The sequence below is a fragment of the Protopterus annectens genome, chromosome 5.part1 (assembly GCF_019279795.1).
Source record: "Protopterus annectens isolate FY-2018-M chromosome 5.part1, PAN1.0, whole genome shotgun sequence".
Lineage (NCBI taxonomy): Eukaryota > Metazoa > Chordata > Ceratodontiformes > Protopteridae > Protopterus > Protopterus annectens.
Window position 1 is genome coordinate 288014096 of NC_056736.1, and position 21403 is coordinate 288035498.

Consider the following 21403-nt stretch of genomic DNA (forward strand, 5'->3'; position numbering starts at 1 on the left):
CCTCATATATCCTCCTAATTAACCTCATTATTGTAGCAGCAAATGCTTGCATTGCACTACTCGTAAAATCCCAGCTTACTCTGTCAAATGCTTTCTGTGCATCAAGACCCACCAACAGCAGTACTTTCTTACATTCTGCTTCCTCTGGATGTTCATTCTTATGTTAATGTTGTCAAATGTTTGCCTTCCCTCCACAAAACCACATTGATCTATATGTATCAAGTTTGGTAACATTATTGCCATTCTTTTAGATGTTATAGACAAGAACAGTTTATAATCATGGTTTAAAATTGAAATAGGTTTATATGAAGCTTTGTTTAATAGGTTTTTATTGACTTCAGGTATTGCAGCTATCACAGCTTTCTTCCAGTATGTTGGTGCTTTCCCTGCTTTTAAAATGCTGTCAAACAAAATCTTCCAGATCTTTATCACGTTCTTCCCTCCTAGTTTCCTAACTACCAGAGGAATACCATTTATTCCTAGAGACTTTCCTGCAGATTTAGTATACATCACCATTTTTATCTCATCTCCTCCTGTCTTAACTGTTACTATTTGAGCCTCATGTACTTTTAACCTTGGCAAGTCTTCCATAAATATTTCCATTTGTGCTTTTTCTTGATTTCCACATTTTTCCACTTTATACAATTTTCATAAAATTTCTGACATATCTCTAATACCTCCCCAGGATTCCTGGTTATTTTTCTTGTTATAGGCTCCCTAAGTTTGGCAAAAGCCCTTTCTTCTTTCTGTTGCCTCAGTTGTGCTTAACTTTTTTGTGATCTGGAGTTATAAAAAAAAAGTTGCTCAATAGCAGTCTTTCTAAACTCATGCACATTATCGAAGTATTCCCTTAATTTGTTTTTAGTGCTCTGCAATTGCACCTTCTTGTCCTGTGAGCTTCTCCCTATTCTGCAGTACTTTAACCTTTGTTAATTCTTGTTACTTCTTAACCATATCTCTTTTTTTTTACTTCCACCCTATTTTTAAAACTTTAATTTTATCCCACTCCCTAGCTGTACTTTCAGAAGAAATTTCTATCTTTCCTAATAACTCATGAATAATTTCCATTACCCATTCCTTAAATTCCTCTCTTTTTAACAGGTAAGTGGGGAAGCACCAGTGTGTCATTTTTAATTCATTACCCTGGATTTTTATTGTAGTTATTACTGGCACGTCCTCTAAAGTAGTTATTGTATGTATATCAGAACTTTCAATTAAATGCTCATGTTCCTGTGAAATGTAATTTCTCTCTAGCCTAGCCCAGTTTTTGTACAGTGGGGAATAATATGTAAAATTCTCTCCAAACTCTACCTATTTAATTCACATCTTCCATGCCAAATATTTTCATACATTTCTTCAAAAATCTACCCACTTTTTTCCCTTCTAGCCCCCCCCCCCCCAGATACATTCTCATTGTTGCAAATCAAATACTTCCCAACCCATAAGTAATATTCCCTGCTGAAAGCTGATTATTTCTCCCAGAATTTTTTTAACCTCCATTAAATCAGTTTTAGGTGGAATATAAATACATGCTAGTGCAGTCCTCCTCCCTTGCCAGTAGCCCAATACTACTACAAAGCTAACATTATTTCCTCTAACAATTAATATAAGTACTCCCCTTTTCCTGTGTCCCAGATATTCTGCTGAATAACCATCCTGAAATCCTTTTTTTATGAAATTCACATGCTAGGTTCTTTCCAAATGTGTCTCCTGTAGCATAGCTATTTGTACTCTGCATGTTTTAATATAGTTCACTACTCTTTTTTTTTTTCTTTTAAAATATTTATTGAATTAAACCTTCCACTACTTTTTCACTTTTTCTCCAAACTTCCGCAGTAATGCCATCTGTTCTGGGAGACTTCTGTGTTGATTTATTTTATTTCATCATTTGTATCTTATCCCCTCCCGTTTTAGTTAATAATTATCGAGTCTCATCTTTCTGTAACTTTGGCATATTCAAGTTATCCATAAATATTTATGTTTGTCTTTTCTTGCTTCCTCCATTCCTCTTTTCTATAGAGATGATCTTATAAATTCTGAAATATCTCTACTACCCTATCTCTGTAGGGTCCCTGGTTATTTTTTTAGTCATAGGCTCCCTTTGTTTTGCAACACCTCTTTGTGTGTTTTTTTTTTTTTTTTGCCTGAGTTGTCGTGCTAGTAGTTTTTGTGTTTTGGGGTTATCAGAATATTTGCTTAAGAGCAACCCTTCTAAACTCAAGCATACTATCTAAATCCTTCCATATTTTCCAGTTGCTCCTCTTCATCTTCTGTAATATTCTTCTTCATCTCCAGTTCTGTAACCTGAGGTAATCCCTGTAAATAATTTCTGTTGCTTCTTTCCAATATTTCTTTTTATGCCATTTGTATAATATTTTTGAATTCCAGTTTCATTTTATCCAACTCCTCATTTATCCAGTGTGAAGAAATTTGTAGCATCCCTAACAACTTTCAAATCTTTTCTACTACCTATTCCTTTAGATTTCATTCTTTTTAATAAGTAAGTAAGAAAGTACAAGTGATTCATTTTAAGTTGATTACCCTTCGTCTTTATTCATTGGCACATGATCTGAAATCATTTTTGGATGTGTTTCAAAATGTTCAATTAAATACTCATGTTCCTGTGAAATATAATTGCTGTCCAGGCTAACTCAGTTGTTATTTTTTAGGAAATATGTACATTCTGCCTAGGTTCCTACTAGTAATTTCACAACTTCCATCCTAAATATTCTCATTATATTATATTTTTGTTATATTTTCCCTTTTAGCTTACCCTGATACAGCTTCACTACTGCATATCAGATTCCTGTCCCCCCTCCCATGTATAATATTCTCTGCTGGAAGCTAATTAAAACTCCCACAATTCTGTTAAGTTCTGTAATAGTAGTTTAGATGGAATATGCAGGATTGTATTTTTGGAAACCATCATCTACTGCCTATGAGAAAGGCTGAACTAGCAAGTCGAGTTTTCAGTTCACACAGTATCTATTCCATTGAGCATCAAAGCTGCAGAAGCAACAGTATATTAATACATACAGTCAAAACCTGCAAAATCTCATTGCAGTAAAGGGAGATGAAGTTATAGGTGTGAAAAACTGATGCTGTAGAAAAAATCTCCCACAAATCAAATGCTACTGTAAAAACCTCAAACAAAGAAAGTAACAACAGACTTAACACCCACTACAGAAAGGATGTACTTCTACTACAGCTGTTTTACAATCAAGATACTGCCTTCTCATCAAGCCTTATAAAATTAAGAAAAGTATGTGTTTGCAGTTGTTTGTATCACCAAAGAGAACTTCCTCTGTAACTGTTAGCTTAGTTGCAGACCTCACTTTGGGTTTAGTATTGTCATCTTAGGGCATTTCAGACTTTATGTGTATGATATTGGTGAGGACTGCGGTGGGAGTGACAGATACGTTTAAGGTGGAGGTGGGTTTACATCAAGGATCAGCTCTGAGCCCTTTCATATTTGCAGTGGTGATGGACAGGTTGACAGATTAGATTAGACAGGAGGCCCCGTGGACTATGATGTTTGTAGATGACATTGTGATATGTAGTGAGAGTAGGGACCAGGTTGAGGAGACCCTGGAGAGGTGGAGATATGCTTTAGAGAGGAGAGGAATGAAGGTCAGCGGGGCTAAAACAGAATATATGTGTGTAAATGAGAGGGAGGGTAGAGGAATGGTGAGGATGCAGGGAGTAGAGTTGGTAAAGGTGGATGAGTTAGTACTTGGGATCAACAGTTCAGAGTAATGGTGAGTGTGGAAGAGAGGTGAAGAAGAGAGTACAGGCAGGGTGGAATTGGTGGAGAAGAGTGTCAGGAGTGATTTGTGAGGGATGGGTACCAATAAGAGTGAAAGGGATGGTCTACAAGAGGGTAGTGAGACCAGCTATGTTAAATGGGTTGGAGACGGTAGCATTGTCGAAAAGGCAGGAGTCAGAGCTGGATGTGGCAGAGTTAAAGATGTTAAGATTTGCACTGGGTGTGACTAGGATGGACAGGATTAGAAATCAGTGTATTATCGGGTCAGCTCAGGTTGGACAGTTTGGAGACAAAGCAAGAGAGGCAAGATTGCTTTAGTTTGGACATGTGCTGAGGAGGGATGCTGGGTATATTGGGAAAAGGATGCTAAGGATGGAGCTGCCAGGTAAGAGGAAAAGAGGAAGGCCTAAGGTGAGGTTTATGGATGTGGTGAGAGAGGACAGACAGGCGGTTGGTGTGAAAGAGCATGATGCAGAGGACAGGAAGAAATGGAAACAGATGATCCACTGTGGCGACCCCTAACGGGAACAGCCGAAAGAAGATGATGTGTATTGAACTTAAGAAAAATAGTGTAGTTGCTGCAGTATTTTTGCATTTCTGAAACACTTCTGTCCTGCTTATTTCGTAAGCTAAACTGATAATTGGTAACTAATCATAAAGGGGAATAACAGGTTTTCAGACCCTGCCTTCTTAGTATATGGAGTTCTTCAAACCTCTCTTCTTGGACCACTGCTGTTCACATCTTTAGTCATCCCCAACCTTTCATCCACCCAAGGCATCTTGATCCTCATCTGCCTTTAGACATGGCTGACTGATTCCAACATTGTATTAAATCTCTCTGTATCAAAAGCAGTTTCCCAGTACACACTTAAATAAAGCCAAGCTTCTACCCATTATGACTAATGACCAAGCCCACATCAGCACAGTTGCCGCCATCAAATACCTGGAAGTATTCCATGATCAAGACTTCAGATTTGACAGACACATCCTAAACAGCAATATAGAATCATAATAATAATGCCTGGACTCGATGGTAGAGCAAAACGTTTTAAACAAATGATTAAAACTTTTTGTTGTAGAATGTTTGCATCTAAACTTTTGCAATGTTTCCAGTCTTCTCACAAATATTTGCCTGACTGTGTTAAATAATCTTCAAGTCAGCTATTGAAAATACACAGTAGTCACATTTATAGTTAGTTTGCCAAACAGTTCAAATTGGTTTACTACTCATCACTTACTGACCACACATTTGGTAACCAGTCTGCTAAGAAGTTTACATGACTATACTGCCCTCTGTATGTCTTTATTACCACAGCTTCCTGATAAACACAAGTTATCAGCTCATTACAGCATTTAAATTAATTTATCATAACACATTATCTATATTTCAGCCATTTCCTTACAGATATACCTCCATTTCATAAGTTTTATTGAAATGCCACAGTGCCTGTGATGAAAGTACTCATGCCCTCCATATAGCAAAACTCCAGAATACTATATTTTTGATTTTAGAAATTGTCAGCCTTTACATAACCTTCACAAACAGCGTTAGTCCTTATGTATAGCTCCAGACTTCAAACCCAGCCACAGACATACCCACTGGTACCTTCTCTCTCTCTCTAATTCTTACAAGTATCTCTTTACTTCACAGTCTTTCTCAACGTTTTACCTTTTAATTTATATCACCTTTTCTATTCCTTTGCTGACATCCATTTAGCACTTCTTATTAGCCATTCATTTCCCTTAACCTGAGTGTCTGCTGTACCTGTAATATGTCATCTAATTTACTCTTTCTCCTACTGTCATCCCACTCCACCCCCATTTATATTTCACTTACTCCACCATTCATCCTTCTGTTAAAATTAAGTTAAAATTATTTTCAGATCCTTACTGCTCTGCCTTGTTCCATCTTTTCATCACTTCTTCTGTTATCTATCTCACCAATTGTTTATTATCCATGGTCTTACTCCATCCGTTTCTTTCATTTTCATATGCTTCTTCCATCCCTATTCCAGTTGGATGTCAGACAGATGGTAGCAGACTTCTTTAGGTCTACCCTTCCTTTGCCATCAGTTCATAATGGTGTAACTGAGTTATCAAAATTAGATTTCAAATTAAACAAATGGTGTGGTTAAAGGTTCAGGACCCATAGTGGAGTCATTTGATTTTGGGTTCTCTCAAAAAGAGAGGATAAATTGACCCCTTCACCATGAAGAATGAAGCCTAAACTTATAATTCCTTTTGCAATTATGAATTCCAGTAAAAGATTAAGATGAGGAGGTAGTTTCAAACGATGTGTTAGAAATGGCTTCACAGAAAAGTGTTATGTCTGAGCTGATGAAAATGAATGCCAGGATAGCTGTATCCATGGATCAGTCATCCATACTACTGTGTGAAACGGAGACAACCCTTATGAGCTACTCAACTAGAGGTTCAGAAAAACTTGCACACATACACTGCAATGTGGAGAGAAATGTTAGAAAGTAAGCTCACATATATTGAGGACAAGGCCAAATAGAAGAGCCTTCATTTGGTTGGTTTAGCAGTGAAGGCAGTGATAGGAGGGTTTTTGAAACATATTAAATAATTCTGAACTGAATGGACTGAACTTCCCAAAGAAAAGCAACAAACTGAATGGGTCCATAGGACAGTTGGTCAGATGTTGGTAGTTAGGGTTTTTTCTCAATAGGTGGTGTTCTGCTTTGCTGCTTATTCCATTAAAGAAGAGGTATAATGTAAGCTGTGGAGATTGGAGAAAGTGTTTTGTTTTTGAAGATCTGGACCTTTTTCAAAGATAACTATTACAGAGAAAAATACAAAGGAGATGCAATGCATATGTATCTGTTTTCATAGGATCATAGGAGATTACTAGGCTATCGACCCGAAGGTCATTTAAGCCTAGCTGTTTCAACCTAATGCAATACTGTAGAGGTACTAATAAATACCCAAGACTGGATTTAGTGATGACTGCCCAACTGTGAGGTGATAAAAAAAGATTTAAGGTACTGTATCTAGTAACATTAAAATAAACATTTTGTGGCTCCATGGCATAGAGCCCTAACTATGACCAAGATGACCAGGGTTCGAGTCATGGCTCTGGCACTGGAGGAGTGAGATGGGGGAGGGAGAAATGAAATGGCGGATCCCTCTTGCCTCTCTTGGGGGTAGGTATGCAAAGGCACGCACACAACAGTGAAGTCATCTCATGGAAGATCAGAGCTGAGGTGATGTCTAAAGTGGAGGCAGGGCACGGCAATTTAATTACATGCTGGTGGAAGCTGTGCTTGATTTTTTTCTGCTTTGTGTTGATTTATTCCTTTCAGACCCAGTAGAAGACTTAGTATAGCTTCCAGACATTCATTGCAAGCTTTCTTTGAGTATCATTTGTTGTTGAAAGGGGCTATAGTCAAGGAAGTTACTTTCCTTGGTTAGAGACACCATCATTCAGAGCTTTAAAGAAAGCGTACCTCCTAACGCTAAAGTACAGTTATCAGTAACAAGTAAAAACAATATTCAAAATGAAACGCTGTACAACAGTGGCCAATGAAGTAAAGTTCTCTTGGAAAATAGGTAGTGTGGTTAAATGATATAAAACTTTTAAAGGTGCAACATATATAGCACAAATTTCCAGTACTTCAATTAAATTTACTTGCAAGATATTCACGCTGTTAATGCAGTTATACTATGGCGAAATGATGGCTCCAAAGTATCCAGTCTTTTTAGTCTGATATACAAAGTATCCACACTGAAAATGTAGTAGCTGCTGAATATCTTGTTACTGGAAATGTTTGGAGGGTAGAAAGAACCTAGATGCACTTTAGGGCACTTGATTTCAGGCTATGCATCCAACCTCTTTGGTTGAACTCTAGATTATTTTGCATTGGTCTGCTTACATTAAGTAGTTTCCACTTTAACAACAGGTTTTGTCAAGTATCTGAAGCTTCTGTTGGGGATGTAGCATATAGAATATTCTGTCTTTCTGGACAAGAGGAATACTACAAGCTTTGTGTGAAGTATTCTAAGTTGAGTTTTTGTTGATAGCATTCTCACTACTTTGGCTGTCCAATCCATTATCTTTAACCACTTCTTATTAGTTTTATTATGTTTGATACATTGATGTTGCAGTTTTGTAGTGTAATGCTTAGTTTTGGAGCTCACTGTAGCGTTAAGGACAGCTCTTATTGTAATCCTTTCAGCGACCTGTGTTGCATTCTTTTTTTTACCATCTGTGTTTTTTTGCAGGGTGTGCTGACTTGCATCTTTTAGATATGCTGAGTCCTACAGAAAGGAAAAGACAAGGCTACATCCATGAGCTGATTGTAACAGAAGAAAACTATGTGAATGACCTGCAGCTTGTGACAGAGGTATGACAAACATCTTGTTGTAAAAAACAATTTGATTGACCTACATGTGATGACTTAGAGCTGATAACTTTTCTTGAAGAGATTCAGCCTTTTATTTTGCATTTTTGTGTTTATTTTTTACATTGTGCATGCATGAAAGAAGCAGGACATTTAGAAGAAAAAAATTGCTATGCAACTTTTTACAAGCATCATTTTATTCACAGCTACAAGCTGATAATAGCAACAGTAGCCAGTAATTATTAGCAACATACAGTGTATTATAACATTTCAAAATGGCTGCTGTTAAATTTTTTTATAATTCTATAGAAGAGTATTTTTCCGAGGTTCAAAACTGTGATGGGGACCATGTTTTGATGAAGATGAGTCTTCTACTGAGTCACCAAATCACTGGCAGGCATAACTAGTTGTGGCTACACACTAAATTATATTTCAAGGAGATGAACAACAGTTAGTCTGTGAAGGATAATGAACTGTTCTGTGCTGCAGTTGTGAAGCTAATATCAACAGTTTTTTGAAAGATGTTCATCGCAGTTGGGTTGAATCGTACCATTGGAAGAGAGGTCTTCCACAAATAGTGCCTAAAGCCTGTTCATTTTAGTAATACTGGCATAAGGATGGTCCAGTACTTTGTCCGTACTGTCTCTAATAGCGTTTGCTGCTGCTGTGCTTTCCATGTTTGTGGCTGTTGCATTGAGTTCAAATATCTGATTGTCATCCTCTGACATGGATGTTTAAGTGGACAGTATGAGTGATAGTTTGACTGAAAAATATCTTGTTTCTTGATCTTCTAGAAGTAAAACCTCACTTGTCTGTGTTACATATTACCCAAACAAGGTGGACAACAATAGTATATGACTTGTACTATGCCAGTGTCCATGAAGAACCTTATTAGTTGTATGACATATGCCACGTAGTTGACATTTTGCATTGCTGCACTTGGTCAGTCTGTGATGTTGGTCTGGAATGATGATTCTCACCTCTTTTTAGTCAGTTGTATTGCAAATTTGTCTTTGAAGGCTTTTGAATTTGCATCTGTAAAACAGGATTTATCAACATCAGCCACCTGAAATAACCTGCAGCATAAGTATCACAGTGTTGTGTATGTACATTTATGTATTATATGTGAGTCTATGGTGTATATATGCATTTATATATACATATAAATGTGTGTGTGTGTATATATTTTATATATATATGTACACACACACACACACACACACACACGTATATACATACACATGCACAAAATACACAATGGTATTAGTGTATCAAGAATCTATAACAGAAGTTGCCTTTAAGAAAGAAAGGAATAATTAGTAGAGCATATAAAATATTGCTTGATAACTATAAGAATCAGTCAGAGGAGGTTAGAAAGGATTGGGAAGAGAGATTGAATAATCAATTTTCAAAGAAACAATAGGGGATATATGTATGTCTCCCAAATATGCAACAAGCCTAGAAAATTTCAGATCTTTGCTTGGAAGTGTTTACATAGGTATTTTTAAACACCAAGTAGACTTCAAAGAATTTTTCCTCAGGTAGACAGCAAATGTTGGAGGTGTGATTGGGAAAGAAATAGGTGATTGGGAACATATCTTCTGGGAGTGTAATGAGTTGGCGGACTTTAAAGATTCCCTGCAAACTGCTCTGTAGGAGATACTGGGTGAACAAATTGGTGTAACTAAGGAAATGATTTTGTGAGCTGTAATACAGAATAAGATTTGCCTGTAGATAGTAAGGCCTTGCTGAGTCTAATTATGATGGCTACCAAAAAATCACTTGCTAGAAAATGGAAATAGCGAAGATAGTAACAGACATAAAACAACTGGAAATGCGATCTTTAGAAAATGGTAGGAGTAAATTACTTAGGAAAAGAGGAAATTGTGGGATCAGTACATGCAGAGGAGGAATGAGGTTTAAAAGAAGGCAGGATTTGAATGAGCTATGTAATGTTTGATTGACGACTGTAGATATTATAAGTGATGTGTAATGTTTGCAGCTACAGTTGCGTCAGCATGGTTTGTAATGTATAATGTTTGTAACTGAAATTTTGTCGGCATGGTTTCTTTTCATTTATATAAATGCAATATTGCCTGTGTCATACATGATTTAATAAAGAAGTTTCTTGTTTTAAAAAAAGTGTCAGTGTGTCTGTGTGTGTGTCTACATGCAGGTTATGTATTCTTTTCTGGAAAATAAAAGTTTTGTCAGATTTCTTTCCACTGGAGAGAAAATAACATCAACCTATACCAGTATTGGGGGGGGGGGGGGGGCACAGGTAAACAGTGTTGTTGTTTTTTTTGCAGGAGGTAAGCCCTCTGTATCCCACATACCCCTCCCTTTATAAATATTCTTACTCCTTGGTTACACAGTAGTGGGGTTAAGGAGAAATTTCATATCCCCCAAAATTCATTGATTTCACACTGAACTTCAGAGAATGATCAACGTAACAAAGAATCAGTAGAATGCACCTGAAGATTCCTTTTTCAACTTTTGCATCCTTCAACCAAATTAATATCTCCTATTTAAATATATAAATTTATATTTGTAGATATTTCAGATCTATATTTATGTGATGTGTTACAGTAATTTTTACAAGGAAGGGTGTATATGTCAAAGGATAAGAAAACAATGCACTTTTTGACAGTTAAATATCAGAACACAACTGTGTCCTTGAAATATGAAATGCTTCACAGGAAAACAGTTTAAATATGATCTCTTTCTTAAAGCTAATTAAATATATTTGTCCTCCCATTATATTCCTTAAAGTCAGAAGGCAGAGGGTCCAACAAGCCAATCCATGTTACTATTTTAAACTTGGTGGCACTTCTAGACATAGTGAGGCCTTTTTAAGTTTAATTCTGGTGGCTGCCAAAACAGCAATTACTAGAAAATTGAAATGAAAATCTAAACCAAGTATACTTGCTGTAGTGAATATTGTAACAGAGATAAAAGAACAGTGGAATCATTAGAAATGGGTAGGAGTGAATTACATAAAAAAATGGAAATTGTGAGAATAATACATGCAGAAAAATGTTTTGGAGGAGGAATGAAGTTTAAGAGAAGGTATGAATTGAACAGTTCATGTAATGTTGTTTTGGTTATATGATATTTAACAATATATATTTGTAAATGTGAACTTGTTAATGTGGTTTGATTACTTTTATATAGGTATAAGTTTGCTTATGTCACAAGTGATAAAATCAATAAAGATGTTAAAAACTTGGTGGCACTTGAGCTGTCTGCCCTTACTATAAATTTGTCTTTGGTAGCTCCTCCCAGTCTCATCTTATTTGCTAATACTAGTGAGCAATAGAAGATAAAATTGGGAGGTTCATCCCATTGATTGTTAAATTTTGAGATACCCTCTCTTTCATAGTATCCTACTTGCTTAATGCTGTATTTTCTTTACTTGCCTAAACACCTAAGTACTATGCAAGATGAAAGCTCAGCCTGCCAGTTTCACTTTCCCTGTGAGCTTCATACACGTCCATCCAAGTCCTTCTTTAATTGCACCAAAATGTTTTACTCTGTAGAACACCCACTTCCATAGCCTCCTGGAAATAAGAAGATTATGTCTAAACAAAAATCAGAGCACCAAAGCAACAAGGTGGCATAGAATTGAGAAAACCAAAACTTCCAAAAGATCCTACATAAGCAAGAATAGAAGGATACCCAAACATTGGTTTTAACTTTACTGAAAGTTTTCATTCTTTTTAATCACACAAGAACTTCATCAGAGTTAAAATCAAGTACACAAATTCAGCTTTAAAGAGAGTTCCAAAAAGTCACATGTTCTTTACAAACCAGTTACATAATGTCTTTTTTTGTACATTTAAAGGTAAAACATGTTAAGCATGCTTAAATGTAAAATATTTCAAACCCAGTGATTGTTTTAAAAATAACTAATTCATCCTTTTACAACACGTAAATACAAAATACCCTTTAAAATGTGAGTGTGAGTATAAGTATGGGTTAATATATCAACTTTTTTCAACAATGTTGTCAATTCAAAACCTTTGTGCTAGCAGGAAGTATTTTATGTTCACTGATTCATTTAGACTGGGTGATTTATCTGCCCACAGTCTAATTTGCCACCAAGAGTCACGACGCTCAAGTAATACTTTATAATTACCAACAAATTATGTCTGACTGATGGCATCTAATACAAAAAACTAGAATTTCCTAAAATTTGAACAAGGTAAGGAATTACTCGTGCCTTTATTCCTAATAGTCAGTGTGTGTTCATAGATCCTTTATGACAGCTGTGTAATTGTCTTGCCTACATAAAATCCCAGACAAGAATCACAAGATGCCAAATAAATGAGTCCTTGTGAATTACAGTTGTAGTTGTTCTTAGCCCAAATGTTTAAATTCAGTGCCTTAATAAAAACATTGGAGGTGTTACGGAAAAACCAGCACTACTTACATCTACCACATTTAAATGCACCCAATGTATGGTGTGTTTCTAACAGTGTGGTTTGTCGGTGTTCTAATATTGATTTTACATTGTGAATTCTTTTGTATGTAAACAAAGGGCTGTCACACACAGTCTTGGCTAACTCCCTATTCACTAAAGTAATCTTACAGTTATCCATCAGTATGTTCTTTAACAAATGCATGTCACTGAAAATCGGAAGAGGGAAGTCTACTTTGTATTTAACCAATGATGTATTTGTGGACATGAAATCATCCCCTCCATTGAAATCCATTTCTATTTTATGTTTATGTAAAACTGGTAGTGCTATATTAGATTTAAGCAAAAACACTTCATTTATAATGTTGGTAAGCCAAATGATATCATATCCTTTTTGGAAGAATAATGGTTTTAAAAATTCCACTACTACAAAAATAATTTCCTTGCTGGTGAGCTGACTTAGTCTAATAAATTGTTCCTTCACTAACCCTTTCTTCTTGTGAAAGGGGTTTTGACTCCTCCTATACAAGTATTGATTTACAAATGTCTCTTTCCTAAATGTTTTACTATTAAAATGGTTTTCACCATCTTTTAAACAGACTGCGATATCCAAAAATTGTTAACCTTCCCATAACCACTCACAGTGAATTGTAAAAATGAGGTGCAGGAATAGATGAAATCAAACATCTGTTCTAGTTCTGTTTTTGTTTCTTTCCATAACAAAATCAGGTCATCAATGAATCTTCTATAGAGGACTACTTTTTCAAACAAAGGGTGGGATTTAAGGTAAACATGCTCCCACCACGCTATTACCAGGTTTGCAAATACAGGGACTACTCTTGCTCCCATAGCAACCCCTATTTTTTTGTATGTAATATCTGCCTTTGAATGCAAAAATGTTATTCTCTAACAGAACTTCCAACAAGACAGAAATACTACTTATCAAGGTGTTGGGAAGATAAGTACTTACAAACTCAATACATGTGTCTTGCTCTATGCATGGGTGTAAAGAAACTACATCAAATGAAACAAAAACACTGTTGTCCTTAATGTTCCTGATGTCACTTAATAGCTCTAACAAGTGCCAAGAATCTTTCAGGTAAAAGTCCACCTTTTGAACAACCAGATTTAAAATGTTTATTTATTTATATTTGTTTACCGGTATAGTCCGACTAGTGGTGCCCTGGGGGGAAAGCCCCAAGTTACATTAAATCCATAGCAAGTTCAAAGTACAGACATTTATAATCACAGTTATAGTAAAACATTGAAAACTTAGGATAATACAATCACAGGTTAAAATATAATGTATGTTGTCCATCCAAAGAAAAATTCACAATTAGTATAAGATCAATACAAGTGTAGGCAGTTGTTGTGTGATACTGGTTCAGTCTTGGTGTTATTTGATGAGCAGATTTGAAAAGGAGTGTGTAGGTTTGAGGGTTTATTGGTTGAGAATATATTTAGTTTTTGTTTATTTGGGTTCAGTATTAATTTTGAGCTAGTAAGTCATGATTCTACAGCAGTGAAATAGAGCTGAGTTTTTTCATGAAGTTCAGGGAGGGAGGAAGCTGCACATATAAGTGTGGAGTCATCCGCATATTGTATGGTTTGGCTAGGTCAGTAGCAGAATGGAGTTAAGTTAGTAAAAATTTTAAATAGGGAGCTAAGACTGATCCCTGAGGAACCCCTAGTGGAACAAGTAATGGAGAGAATTCATTGTGCCATTTTCCTGCTTGTTTTATGATAAGTAGTCTTGGAACCATTGAAGGACAGAGTGGCATATTTTAAAAGAAAAAAGTCCTTGTAGAAGTTTCTGGTGGGATACTGTATCAAATGCTTTGAACATGTCTAGAAATATTGAGGAGATTAGTTGACCATAGTTTTATGATGGTTAATGGTGTCAGTAAAGCTTAATAGTGCCATGGTTATGCTATGGTTAGGTCAAAAGCCATGTTGGGTGTTAGGAGATTTTTTCAGAGTAGAGGAGTCATGAGTTGTGCATGAAAGCATTTTTTTAAAATTTTGGATAGGAGAGAGAGAATTGTGAAAGATCTTTAACTAGATAGGTCAGTATTGGTCCCCCCTTTGTGTAGTGGCATTGTATAGGAAGTTTTCCAGATTTGAGGTACATGGAGCTCATTTAGGGAGTGATTAATTAGTATTGAGATTGGATGTGTTATGGCATCAGCTGCTAACTTAAAGTAGTCATGTGGTAGATTGTTAGCAGCAAGGGTGGTAGACTTTAGTTTAAGCATCCTTTTTATTGTGCTAGATGGTACTGTTTTAAACAAAAAGTTATTGGTTGAATTATGGGGTTCAGCAGGGATTTTTAGTGGGGTAGTACTGTTTGTTTTGGCAAGGTTTAGGATGGAGCTAGTGAAGTAGTTATTGAAATGAGTTGCAATACTATGTTGTGTATTTGTGGTAGAGGGAGTTGGGGTTACAGATTCTCCTGGCTGTAGTACCTGATTTATACTTATCCAGAATTTTTGGGGGTATTTTGATGTTTTTGTTTTACTGTTAAGTAGTAGGATTTTTTTGTCATTTTTGACCTGTTTTTTTTATCTTTTTTCTAAGTTGATGGTAATTGTTTAGTGTAGTTGCGTTTTTACTGGAATGGTACATCACCCAGGCTTTGTCGCTGGTTTTGAGTAAAAGTCTAGTCTCTTTAGTTATCCAAGGGTCATAGTTTGCTCTTGTTTTATGGTTCTAAGTGGGGCTTGATTATTAAGTATGTGCAGGAATGTATCATTAAAATAATATATTGCAGTGTCAAGAGGGAGGGAGGGACAACAGAGGAGAGTAGTCACACTGTTTTAGGGTTAATATGAAGTTTTGAGAGGAGAAGTTTGTTTTGTTATCAAGCTATTTTGTTAACTGGGAGAAGCCATGTAAGTTTATGAAATTTGTGGATTTTTAGATGTGCAGGCAGACCAGTATAAATTGAAATCACCCATGATATTAGTTTCTTGTGAAAAAGTGAGTGATGTCCAGTCTAAGAAGGCTTCTATTAAGGTGGGTTCATTGTTGGGTAAGAATGTAAATTGCTGTTACGATGATGTATTTGTTGGGGTTTAGTTCTAGCCCAGAAAATAAGATCTCTGCATTATTAAACTTTGGTGGGTGTGGGTCTAGATGATCAAGCTTCATTGAGTTATTATACATGATTGCTACACCACCACCCTACTTGTTTAGCCTGTCTAATCTGTGAATGTTGTAGCCCTGGGGAAGAATCTCATTATTACATATTGCAGGTTTTAGCCAGTTTCTGTTAAGACAGCTATGTCTGGTAAGTAGAGAGAGAGAGAGGGATGAATGCATTTCATGTGTTTTTTCAGACTCCTTAGGTTCATGTTAAGTAATAGCAGGTCAGATTTTGTCCTGGGAAGGTGGGTGTTACTAGAATTATATGCAGTGGGTGATATATCTGGTTGTAGTTGATTTATATTAGGTCCTGGGTTTGGTTGAACATCACCGCAAAGCTTAATTTTAGATGATACTTTTGTCAGAAAGTTAGGGTATTTGAGTATAGGTTTGGTTTGTTTGAAAGTGGGCAGGGGTTGGGTGTGTTTAGGAATGTATTTGTATTTCATAGTTTGACAATGGTGGTGTTGAATACGTTGGATGCAGTATTAAAGTGGATTATGTTACTGAGTTGCAGTGTAGAGCTAGAGATGGTTGGGGAAGAATAGGTTATAAAAAGCTCCTGATGGTAGTCTGTAATTTTGCATAAAAGTTAGGGTAGAGTTAGGAGTGGAATGTGAGTACCAAGCATGGTGAGCAGGATGATGGAGGATGGAGTGGAGAATAAAGCAGTAGGAATAGGTCGTATTTGGGTATTTATTGTAATAATTAGAAGACAGAAGAGATACTATGGGTAGTAGAGATTGATGGGAGTGGGATAGTGTGTGTGTGTGTGTGTGTGTGTGTGTGTGTGTGTGTGTGTGTGTGTGTGTGTGTGTGTGTGTACTATAATGGGTAAGAGGGGAGGGATACGTATGATGTTATATAGAGCAATGTAGACGGGAGGTTTAATGAGTAGTAGAGTGGAGAGTTGGTGGTATGGGGACCTAATTGGTTGATTGGAATTGGAAGTGTACCTGGATCAGTTAAATTTTAGTAGTGGGGTGGGTAGGAATTGGGGATAGGGTAGGGGAGAGGAGTGAGCCCGAACAGGATGGAACTTGACACTATGAGAAAGATTCATCAGGAACAAACTTCTCACTGCTAGCACCAAAATATAATGTGCTAAAACGTTAACTTACCCAGACAAAATGTGAACATCCTAGCTATAAATGTATTTGCTTAAAGATAAAAAAGAATAGCATTGGTGTAACACTGGTTAAAACTACACGGTGAAGTAATTAGTAAGGGGTGAGGAGAATTAAGCAGCTGTATTCCCAGGTGAAGAGCTCACCATTCACCATACTAGTTGTGTACTGTAAGTGAGAGGACTAGATTCTAACTTAGTTCAAGGTTTTTTGAGCACAATAGTCATTACAGACAGCTACATAGATGAAATTACAGTTGCAACTTCTTTCCCTGTTCTGCAGGAATTTCTGTTTGGTCTAAGAAGACACTATCCTGTTCTCAATGTGTGAGTGTGTGTGTGTGTATGTACGTTGGGGGGGAGCACAGTGCAGGATCAGCAGACTGTGTAAGTACTCTAAAGGTGAGAGAAAAGCAGTTAGAGAAGATATCACATGTAGGGGAAAGAGAACAGAAAATATTTTGAAGTTACACAATTAAGTGCACATACTTTCAAGCATAGAATTCTACAGTTAAAATACATATAATTTCAAGCAGAGTATTCTTCAAGGTAATGACAATCTGCAGATCGTCTATAAGCTAAAACCAGTATATTATAGATCTAGTACAGCTAAATTCTACCTTAAACAATTAAAAACTCTAATGCTGCTGTTAAAGAATAGTGCCCTTTCTTACTTGTGTTATCCAACAACAAAACCACATATGGCAAATACTTTCCTAGTAATCTTTTCACAAAAACATAGAATGCAGCTGAATGGTAATTATCAAATATGCAGTAGAACCTTGTCAAAAGAAAACCTCATTTAGATGCACATATAAAAAATGTTCATATGTTCATTTGTTGACTGTACAGTTTCATTATTCCAACCTTTAGAGGTAATAATCAGTAAAATATCAGTATTTTATATAAACAAAAAAATATTTACAAGCAAACCACTAACTAATTGGTGCACTCAGCGTCGTGAGATACAACAGCTGTAGTGGGAGTTTAAAAATGGTGCTCGGGTATTTTATAGGGTTAGGCTAATCAGTACTGGATGTTTAGTTTGGAGGGAGAGGTGCTACACATAGGAAGTGATAAGCCAATTAGAAATACTATAGTAAACCCAGTTGAAGGTGTGAGAAGATGAAAAAAGCAGTCAGTTTGGGTGGAAGTAAGGGTAAGTATCTTCTCCCTGCTAGCACCAAAATATAATGTGTTAAAATGTTAAATTACCCAGACAAAGTTTGAAAGTCCTAGCTACAAACTGCAAATTTATTTGCTTACAGTCCAAAAAGAATATCATGGGTATAATACTTGTTAAAACTACATGGTGAAGTAATTAGTAAGGGGCAAGGAGAATTAAGCAGATGTATTCCCAGGCGAAGAGCTCACAATTCACAGTACTAGCTGTGTACTGAAAGAGAGTGGGCTAGACTCTAACTTAGTTCAAGGTTTTATTGAGGACAGTAGTCATTACAGACAGCTACATAGATTAAATTATAGCCACAGCTTCTTTCTTTGTTCTGCAGGAATTTCTGTTTACTCTAAGAAGACACTATCCTCTTCTTAGTGTGTGTGGGGAGACTCAGCGCATGCTCGGTGGTCTGTGTAGGTATTGTGTTATCCAACAACAAAACCACGTATGGCAAATACTTTCCTAGTAATCCTTTCACAAAAATAAACAATGCAGCTGAATGGTAATTATCGAATATGCAGCAGGACCTTGTCAAAAGAAATCATCATTTAGACGCACATATCCAAATGCTTACATGTTCATTTATTAACTGTGCAGTTTCATTATTCCAACTTTTAGAGGTAATGATCAGTAAAATATCAGTATTTTATAAAAAAGAAAAAAAATATTTACAAGCAAACCACTAACAAATTGGGACGCTCAACGCTGTGAGAGACAACAGCTCTAGTGGTCTAAAAAAACAGATGTTGCTTTTAATTTGTAATGATCAACTGCAACTATTAACCTGAAAGGTAGATTAGACCTGTCCTTATGTATTTTAGGTATGCCAAACAGCCTAGCCATTTTGGGCTGATCAACCCCCAAAAAGGTATATAGCTAATGGTCAAGATTTCCTTGACACAAAATACTGAATATAATTTTGTCAATGTTTGTAAAGCTCCTATTTATTTTCTCAGCCATTGTTTCCTCATAACATTCGTGATCTGCTAGGATATATTGAATAGCTAGGTTGTAATCCACATTGTTCATAATGACTGGCATAACCCCTTCGTCAGCTCTCATTACCCGTATATCTTTGTTAGTGGAAGGGTATTTCAAAGCAAGTCTTTCTTCCGAAATTAGGTTATAGACTTTTGGTTTCTTGCCCAACTTCCTCCTTATATCTTCTTCACAAATGTCATGAAAAGTTTGAATGGTGTTGTGCAAAGGCGGGCTGTATGTACTGTGGTGGAGCCTCCATATTTGCCATGGAACATGTTACCTTTAGACAGATCACTAGGTATTAAGCAGCTGAAGCCATTGAAGTACAGATCACTCTAAGTAGTATTAATTTATCAGCTAATAGGTTGTTACAGAACATCTTCTTTGTCTCTTGATGCCAATTACAATTCCTCAGTGTTCTTAATGATCTCCCTGTTAGCAAAAAAAAAAAAAAAATCTCAAAAAGTCCTTTATTTTGGGCCCCTTTGACTTCTCTTCAGTAAACTAGGACACCTATACCTCCAGTGTAGGATATCCCAAACATTCCCGGGCTTAATAAACAAAAACTCTATTGAGCAGCTGATAAATAAACATGCTAGTGGGTCAGCATTGTCGACCTAATTCTTACAAATATGGCCACCTCTTGCACTACTCCTGTGGTATCTTCTTCCCAGTAAAGTCAGACTATAAAATTGTGAACTTCTCTTTTAAACTCCCAAAAACACCCACAGCAAACCATATTGAATTTAAGGACAACAAACATGCCATCCTCAACCAACTAGATGATAAAATATCAAAATTTGTTTATGACTGCACCTCCTTTGTTCTTAACACACTAGCAAACTTTGATAAGTAATTCTACAACCATTTAAAACATGTAGTGCTAGCAATTTCTACCAGAACCAAGTAAAATCAAATCAAACTGTTGGCCCACTGCTATAAATAAACTGTGCACAAAAGAAATAAACTCTGTAAATTATTTACTATGTCCAAAACCTGTCTTGTCAAGGATAATTTAAAAAAGATTAGAAAAAATTTGAAGAACACTATCAGGTCCACTAAAGGAGTCCATGAATTTATGCTAGCCTCTAAAGCCAAAGATGATTATAAATCTTTATTTAGTTATATTAGAAAACTAAAAACAATACCCTAAACTGCTCAGAATTTATTCATAATAGAACTTTTCTGTGCAGGCCCAACTGACATTGCCAATATCCGTGCAAAAAATGTAGTACCAACTTTACCCCTGAGACTTCTGTTCAAAGCACTGAAATATATGAATCCCTTATTTTCCCAATTATCTTTAAAGATCATTTACTGAAAGCGTTTACAAATATTAAAAATGCTTCCTCCATGGGACCTGAAAATATGCCAGGTTGATTAATTAATAGAGTTAAACATGTCCTTGCAGACATACTCCTCAAACTGCTTAACTTAAGTTTAGTTACCGGTTTTGTCCATGATAATTGGTGCACAGCAGTGATGTCCCTCCTTAAGGGTGACCTTACAACTGACCAGGGTAATTACAGACTTATCAGCCTTACAAGCTTCATCTGCAAAGACATCAAACATATTATAACTGACCTCATAAACTGTGATATCAAGAATCTTGTTAGGCTTTACTCCCAGTAGTTTAGCTTTGTGGAGAGTAGATACTATCTTTTAATTTGGTCTATTTCTTTGAAAGGATTAGAGAGAGACAGTAGGTGGTTATCATATAGTAGATGTGGCTTATCTTTCTCTCTTTTAATATGTCTATTAAACATGATATTAGAAAACTGACATAGGTACACATACAGTAGTAGCAAAGAAAGCAAGTTATGCTAGCATTTGTTATTTTCATACAGTATATGTTTTAACATTTTTCAGTCAGTCCAACATTGCATAAATTGCTGAATTCATGCCTTCAGTTAAATTTCACTCCTCCTCATCCTGAGCACTACTATATATTGTTCCCACTAATTCTATTTATTTTTATGTAATTTGCTCCTTCCCTTTAATAAAGATCCTACTTCCAGTTATTCTTCTCTTTTACAATATTCATTACTTCAGTTATAGTTAATGTTTTGATTTCATTTTCTAGTCATTACTTTTTTTTTTTTTTGCAACCAATAGCATTAAACTTATTAAGGCTTTACTATGTTTGGGCAATTCAGATCCTATACCCTAGCTCAGAAAAAATTATTTCCTTAGCTGCAACCATTTGCTTTCCAAACATTTGTAACAAAACATTCAGTAAGGAATTTTTAAAGTCTGCTAGCCCATTGCATTCCCAAAAACATGTTCTTATTACTTCTTTTTCATAGCACTGTTAGAATTTGCTATCTGCCTGAGGAAAAATGATCTCAAGTCTACTTGGGGTATAAAAATACCTATGCAAACAATTCCTTGCATGTGATGCATCTTTCCCTGGCCAAGGCTTTCAGCA

At 36.1% G+C, this 21403-nt stretch overlaps 1 protein-coding gene across 1 annotated transcript in view; it reads left to right on the top strand.

The window, feature by feature from the left end:
- Window positions 1-21403, top strand: part of ITSN1 (intersectin 1) — a 2682533-nt gene that overhangs the window by 2368584 nt on the left and 292546 nt on the right. The window contains exon 26 of the mRNA XM_044072770.1: window positions 8009-8130. Coding sequence (XP_043928705.1) covers window positions 8009-8130 — 122 coding nt within the window. The remainder of the gene's footprint in view (window positions 1-8008; window positions 8131-21403) is intronic.